Consider the following 8,502-nt stretch of genomic DNA (forward strand, 5'->3'; position numbering starts at 1 on the left):
TCAGGAAAAGATTCTTTCTTTTTTTCTTATGGGAAACTGGAATTAAAAGTTGTTGCACAAAATACTTTCGGCACCAGTACTTTGACTAGAGTTGTATATGTATATATATTACATAATTATAAGCCCGAATAAAAAAAGTTATATCTCTAAGCTCTACCTGTACAATTTTTGCCGTTTCCTTCATAGCCCTCATGGCAGGTACATTCATATGAACCATCTACATTTGTACAATTTGCATTTTCATCACAAGGATTTGTTTCGCATTCATTGATATCTACAAAAAGATGAAACGGTTAATTTGAATATTTAAGCTATTAATAGGCTGTAATATATCTGTAGTATTTCCGAACATTTCAGTGCAAATAAAAATTCAGTCGTTAAATTTTAACTTGTTATAACTGAACTTAGAACAGTCCCGAAATGAATAGAAATTTAACTTCTTGTGTCTCGTACATATATAATAATAGCAAATTAATGCCAATTGCTGCAGCACCTCTAAAGCTATATATTTCGGCATATTCGAACTTATCGAGGTAAAATATACCATGTAACAAAATAATTTTTCCAAATATACCACATTGGAGTTTATTAGACCTTTCCATGCAGGGTAGAATATACCACATTTCTTTTTTTTTCGACCTTCACTTATATTTTTTTCGTGTTTTACTTGGTACCTTTTTAAAGACTAGTGTGTTATTTTGGCTAATTTTATACTTATTTTTACGTTTGTGATTTGTTCAAAGACGCGAATCAGGTGCAGCTCTTGATATGTATGAAATAATATCCATTCGGAACCCTAAACGTGGCTAATTGTACGCTTTTATGATGTACCTGTACAGCTGGTGCCATTGCCTTCATATCCTCGTGACAAATACATTCATACCATCCATTAACAGTGGTGCAATTTGCATTCACATGGCAAGGATTGTCTTCGCACTTATTGACATCTTTAAGACAGTTAAAATTATTATTTTGGCTTTTATCAGGAAAAGATTCTTTCTTTTTTTCTTATGGGAAACTGGAATTAAAAGTTGTTTCACAAAATACTTTCGGCACCAGTACTTTGACTAGAGTTGTATATGTATATATATTACATAATTATAAGCCCGAATAAATAAAATTATATTTCTAAGCTCTACCTGTACAATTTTTGCCGTTTCTTTCATAGCCCTCATGGCAGGTACATTCATACGAACCATCTACATTTGTACAATTTGCATTTTCATCACAAGGATTTGTTTCGCATTCATTGATATCTACAAAAAGATGAAACGGTTAATTTGAATATTTAAGCTATTAATAGGCTGTAATATATCTGTAGTATTTCCGAACATTTCAGTGCAAATAAAAATTCAGTCGTTAAATTTTAACTTGTTATAACTGAACTTAGAACAGTCGCGAATTGAATAGAAATTTAACTTCTTGTGTCTCGTACATATATAATAATAGCAAATTAATGCGAATTGCTGCAGCACCTCTAAAGCTATATATTTCGGCATATTCGATCTTATCGAGGTAAAATATACCATGTAACAAAATAATTGTTCCAAATATACCACATTGGAGTTTATTAGACCTTTCCATTTAGGGTAGAATATACCACATTTCTTTTTTTTTCGACCTTCACTTATATTTTTTTCGTGTTTTACTTGGTACCTTTTTAAAGACTAGTGTGTTATTTTGGCTAATTTTATACTTATTTTTACGTTTGTGATTTGTTCAAAGACGCGAATCAGGTGCAGCTCCTGATGTATGTATGAAATAATATCCATTCGGAACCCTAAACGTGGCTAATTGTACGCTTTTATGATGTACCTGTACAGCTGGTGCCATTGCCTTCATATCCTCGTGACAAATACATTCATACCATCCATTAACAGTGGTGCAATTTGCATTCACATGGCAAGGATTGTCTTCGCACTTATTGACATCTTTAAGACAGTTAAAATTATTATTTTGGCTTTTATCAGGAAAAGATTCTTTCTTTTTTTCTTATGGGAAACTGCATGGAATTAAAAGTTGTTGCACAAAATACTTTCGGCACCAGTACTTTGACTAGAGTTGTATATGTATATATATTACATAATTATAAGCCCGAATAAAAAAAATTATATCTCTAAGCTCTACCTGTACAATTTTTGCCGTTTCCTTCATAGCCCTCATGGCAGGTACATTCATATGAACCATCTACATTTGTACAATTTGCATTTTCATCACAAGGATTTGTTTCGCATTCATTGATATCTACAAAAGATGAAACGGTTAATTTGAATATTTAAGCTATTAATAGGCTGTAATATATCTGTAGTATTTCCGAACATTTCAGTGCAAATAAAAATTCAGTCGTTAAATTTTAACTTGTTATAACTGAACTTAGAACAGTCGCGAATTGAATAGAAATTTAACTTCTTGTGTCTGTACATATATAATAATAGCAAATTAATGCGAATTGCTGCAGCACCTCTAAAGCTATATATTTCGGCATATTCGATCTTATCGAGGTAAAATATACCATGTAACAAAATAATTGTTCCAAATATACCACATTGGAGTTTATTAGACCTTTCCATTTAGGGTAGAATATACCACATTTCTTTTTTTTTCGACCTTCACTTATATTTTTTTCGTGTTTTACTTGGTACCTTTTTAAAGACTAGTGTGTTATTTTGGCTAATTTTATACTTATTTTTACCTTTGTGATTTGTTCAAAGACGCGAATCAGGTGCAGCTCCTGATGTATGTGAAATAATATCCATTCGGAACCCTAAACGTGGCTAATTGTACGCTTTTATGATGTACCTGTACAACTGGTGCCATTGCCTTCATATCCCTCGTGACAAATACATTCATACCATCCATTAACAGTGGTGCAATTTGCATTCACATGGCAAGGATTGTCTTCGCACTTATTGACATCTTTAAGACAGTTAAAATTATTTTTTGGCTTTTATCAGGAAAAGATTCTTTCTTTTTTCTTATGGGAAACTGCATGGAATTAAAAGTTGTTGCACAAAAACTTTCGGCTCCAGTACATTGACTAGAGTTGTATATGTATATATATTACATAATTATAAGCCCGAAAAAAAAAATTATATCTCTAAGCTCTACCTGTACAATTTTTGCCGTTTCCTTCATAGCGCTCATGGCAGGTACATTCATATGAACCATCTACATTTGTACAATTTGCATTTTCATCACAAGGATTTGTTTCGCATTCATTGGTATCTACAAAAAGATGAAACGGTTAATTTGAATATTTAAGCTATTAATAGGCTGTAATATATCTGTAGTATTTCCGAACATTTCAGTGCAAATAAAAAATTCAGTCGTTAAATTTTAACTTGTTATAACTGAACTTAGAACAGTCGCGAATTGAATAGAAATTTAACTTCTTGTGTCTCGTACATATAATAATAGCAAATTAATGCCAATTGCTGCAGCACCTCTAAAGCTATATATTTCGGCATATTCGATCTTATCGAGGTAAAATATATACCATGTAACAAAATAATTGTTCCAAATATACCACATTGGAGTTTATTAGGCCTTTCCATGCAGGGTAGAATATACCACATTTCTTTTTTTTTCGACTTTCACTTATATTTTTTTCGTGTTTTACTTGGTACCTTTTTAAAGATTTGTGTGTTATTTTAGCTAATTTTATACTTATTTTTACGGTGCAGCTCCTGATGTATGTATGAAATAATATCCATTCGGAACCCTAAACGTGGCTAATTTTACGTTTTTATGATGTACCTGTACAGCTGGTGCCATTGCCTTCATATCCTTCGTGACAAATACATTCATACCATCCATTAACATTGGTGCAATTTGCATTCACATGGCAAGGATTGTCTTCGCATTTATTGACATCTTTAAGACAGTTAAAATTATTATTTTGGCTTTTATCAGGAAAAAATTTTTTCTTTTTTTCTTATGGGAAACTGGAAAAAAAAGTTATTTCACAAAATACTTTCGGCACCAGTACTTTGACTATAGAGTTGTATATGTATATATATTACATAATTATAAACCCGAATAAAAAAAATTATATCTCTAAGCTCTACCTGTACAATTTTTGCCGTTTCCTTCATAGCCCTCATGGCAGGTACATTCATACGAACCATCTACATTTGTACAATTTGCATTTTCATCACAAGGATTTGTTTCGCATTCATTGATATCTACACAAAGATGAAACGGTTAATTTGAATATTTAAGCTATTAATAGGCTGTAATATATCTGTAGTATTTCCGAACATTTCAGTGCAAATAAAAAATTCAGTCGTTAAATTTTAACTTGTTATAACTGAACTTAGAACAGTCGCGAATTGAATAGAAATTTAACTTCTTGTGTCTCGTACATATATAATAATAGCAAATTAATGCCAATTGCTGCAGCACCTCTAAAGCTATATATTTCGGCATATTCGATCTTATCGAGGTAAAATATATACCATGTAACAAAATAATTGTTCCAAATATACCACATTGGAGTTTATTAGACCTTTCCATGCAGGGTAGAATATACCACATTTCTTTTTTTTTCGACCTTCACTTATATTTTTTTCGTGTTTTACTTGGTACCTTTTTAAAGACTAGTGTGTTATTTTGGCTAATTTTATACTTATTTTTACGTTTGTGATTTGTTCAAAGACGCGAATCAGGTGCAGCTCCTGATGTATGTATGAAATAATATCCATTCGGAACCCTAAACGTGGCTAATTGTACGCTTTTATGATGTACCTGTACAGCTGGTGCCATTGCCTTCATATCCTCGTGACAAATACATTCATACCATCCATTAACAGTGGTGCAATTTGCATTCACATGGCAAGGATTGTCTTCGCACTTATTGACATCTTTAAGACAGTTAAAATTATTATTTTGGCTTTTATCAGGAAAAGATTCTTTCTTTTTTCTTATGGGAAACTGGAATTAAAAGTTGTTGCACAAAATACTTTCGGCACCAGTACTTTGACTAGAGTTGTATATGTATATATTACATAATTATAAGCCCGAATAAAAAAAATTATATCTCTAAGCTCTACCTGTACAATTTTTGCCGTTTCCTTCATAGCCCTCATGGCAGGTACATTCATACGAACCATCTACATTTGTACAATTTGCATTTTCATCACAAGGATTTGTTTCGCATTCATTGATATCTACAAAAGATGAAACGGTTAATTTGAATATTTAAGCTATTAATAGGCTGTAATATATCTGTAGTATTTCCGAACATTTCAGTGCAAATAAAAATTCAGTCGTTAAATTTTAACTTGTTATAACTGAACTTAGAACAGTCGCGAATTGAATAGAAATTTAACTTCTTGTGTCTCGTACATATATAATAATAGCAAATTAATGCAATTGCTGCAGCACCTCTAAAGCTATATATTTCGGCATATTCGATCTTATCGAGGTAAAATATACCATGTAACAAAATAATTGTTCCAAATATACCACATTGGAGTTTATTAGACCTTTCCATAGGGTAGAATATACCACATTTCTTTTTTTTTCGACCTTCACTTATATTTTTTTCGTGTTTTACTTGGTACCTTTTTAAAGACTAGTGTGTTATTTTGGCTAATTTTATACTTATTTTTACTTTGTGATTTGTTCAAAGACGCGAATCAGGTGCAGCTCCTGATGTATGTATGAAATAATATCCATTCGGAACCCTAAACGTGGCTAATTGTACGCTTTTATGATGTACCTGTACAGCTGGTGCCATTGCCTTCATATCCTCGTGACAAATACATTCATACCATCCATTAACAGTGGTGCAATTTGCATTCACATGGCAAGGATTGTCTTCGCACTTATTGACATCTTTAAACAGTTAAAATTATTATTTTGGCTTTTATCAGGAAAAGATTCTTTCTTTTTTTCTTATGGGAAACTGGAATTAAAAGTTGTTTCACAAAATACTTTCGGCACCAGTACTTTGACTAGAGTTGTATATGTATATATATTACATAATTATAAGCCCGAAAAAAAATTATATCTCTAAGCTCTACCTGTACAATTTTTGCCGTTTCCTTCATAGCCCTCATGGCAGGTACATTCATACGAACCATCTACATTTGTACAATTTGCATTTTCATCACAAGGATTTGTTTCGCATTCATTGATATCTACAAAAAGATGAAACGGTTAATTTGAATATTTAAGCTATTAATAGGCTGTAATATATCTGTAGTATTTCCGAACATTTCAGTGCAAATAAAAATTCAGTCGTTAAATTTTAACTTGTTATAACTGAACTTAGAACAGTCGCGAATTGAATAGAAATTTAACTTCTTGTGTCTGGTACATATATTAATAGCAAATTAATGCAATTGCTGCAGCACCTCTAAAGCTATATATTTCGGCATATTCGATCTTATCGAGGTAAAATATACCATGTAACAAAATAATTGTTCCAAATATACCACATTGGAGTTTATTAGACCTTTCCATTTAGGGTAGAATATACCACATTTCTTTTTTTTTCGACCTTCACTATATTTTTTTCGTGTTTTACTTGGTACCTTTTTAAAGACTAGTGTGTTATTTTGGCTAATTTTATACTTATTTTTACGTTTGTGATTTGTTCAAAGACGCGAATCAGGTGCAGCTCCTGATGTATGTATGAAATAATATCCATTCGGAACCCTAAACGTGGCTAATTGTACGCTTTTATGATGTACCTGTACAGCTGGTGCCATTGCCTTCATATCCTTCGTGACAAATACATTCATACCATCCATTAACAGTGGTGCAATTTGCATTCACATGGCAAGGATTGTCTTCGCACTTATTGACATCTTTAAAACAGTTAAAATTATTATTTTGGCTTTTATCGGGAAAAGATTCTTTCTTTTTTTCTTATGGGAAACTGGAATTAAAAGTTGTTTCACAAAATACTTTCGGCACCAGTACTTTGACTATAGAGTTGTATATGTATATATATTACATAATTATAAGCCCGAATAAAAAAAATTATATCTCTAAGCTCTACCTGTACAATTTTTGCCGTTTCCTTCATAGCCCTCATGGCAGGTACATTCATACGAACCATCTACATTTGTACAATTTGCATTTTCATCACAAGGATTTGTTTCGCATTCATTGATATCTACAAAAAGATGAAACGGTTAATTTGAATATTTAAGCTATTAATAGGCTGTAATATATCTGTAGTATTTCCGAACATTTCAGTGCAAATAACAAATTCAGTCGTTAAATTTTAACTTGTTATAACTGAACTTAGAACAGTCGCGAATTGAATAGAAATTTAACTTCTTGTGTCTGGTACATATATAATAATAGCAAATTAATGCAATTGCTGCAGCACCTCTAAAGCTATATATTTCGGCATATTCGATCTTATCGAGGTAAAATATATACCATGTAACAAAATAATTGATCCAAATATACCACATTGGAGTTTATTAGACCTTTCCATGCAGGGTAGAATATACCACATTTCTTTTTTTTTCGACCTTCACTAATATTTTTTTTTGCGTGTTTTACTGGGTACCTTTTCAAAGACTAGTGTGTTATTTTGGCTAATTTTATACTTATTTTTACGTTTGTGATTTGTTCAAAGACGCGAATCAGGTGCAGCTCCTGGTGTATGTATGAAATAATATCCATTCGGAACCCTAAACGTGGCTAATTGTACGCTTTTATGATGTACCTGTACAGCTGGTGCCATTGCCTTCATATCCTTCGTGACAAATACATTCATACCATCCATTAACAGTGGTGCAATTTGCATTCACATGGCAAGGATTGTCTTCGCACTTATTGACATCTTTAAGACAGTTAAAATTATTATTTTGGCTTTTATCAGGAAAAGATTCTTTCTTTTTTTCTTATGGGAAACTGGAATTAAAAGTTGTTTCACAAAATACTTTCGGCACCAGTACTTTGACTATAGAGTTGTATTACATAATTATAAACCCGAATAAAAAAAATTATATCTCTAAGCTCTACCTGTACAATTTTTGCCGTTTCCTTCATAGCCCTCATGGCAGGTACATTCATACGAACCATCTACATTTGTACAATTTGCATTTTCATCACAAGGATTTGTTTCGCATTCATTGATATCTACACAAAGATGAAACGGTTAATTTGAATATTTAAGCTATTAATAGGCTGTAATATATCTGTAGTATTTCCGAACATTTCAGTGCAAATAAAAAATTCAGTCGTTAAATTTTAACTTGTTATAACTGAACTTAGAACAGTCCCGAATTGAATAGAAATTTAACTTCTTGTGTCTCGTACATATATAATAATAGCAAATTAATGCAAATTGCTGCAGCACCTCTAAAGCTATATATTTCGGCATATTCGATCTTATCGAGGTAAAATATACCATGTAACAAAATAATTGTTCCAAATATACCACATTGGAGTTTATTAGACCTTTCCATTTAGGGTAGAATATACCACATTTCTTTTTTTTTCGACCTTCACTTATATTTTTTCGTGTTTTACTTG

At 31.8% G+C, this 8,502-nt stretch overlaps 1 protein-coding gene across 1 annotated transcript; it reads right to left on the reverse strand.

The window, feature by feature from the left end:
* Positions 1-2,116: 2,116 nt before the first annotated feature.
* Positions 2,117-8,049, reverse strand: LOC114535598 (neurogenic locus notch homolog protein 1-like; the record flags this gene model as incomplete). The annotated part of the gene is made up of 14 exons (XM_028556877.1): positions 2,117-2,187; positions 2,800-2,916; positions 3,109-3,225; positions 3,757-3,873; positions 4,068-4,127; positions 4,532-4,598; positions 4,747-4,932; positions 5,052-5,111; positions 5,723-5,838; positions 6,027-6,086; positions 6,699-6,815; positions 7,010-7,069; positions 7,691-7,807; positions 7,990-8,049. Coding segments are annotated over 14 exons (1,325 nt in total), but the record flags the coding sequence as incomplete, so codon positions are not given.
* Positions 8,050-8,502: the final 453 nt, after the last annotated feature.

Source organism: Dendronephthya gigantea, unplaced genomic scaffold (assembly GCF_004324835.1).
Source record: "Dendronephthya gigantea isolate DGI-Jeju-01 unplaced genomic scaffold, DenGig_1.0 000121F, whole genome shotgun sequence".
NCBI lineage: Eukaryota > Metazoa > Cnidaria > Anthozoa > Malacalcyonacea > Nephtheidae > Dendronephthya > Dendronephthya gigantea.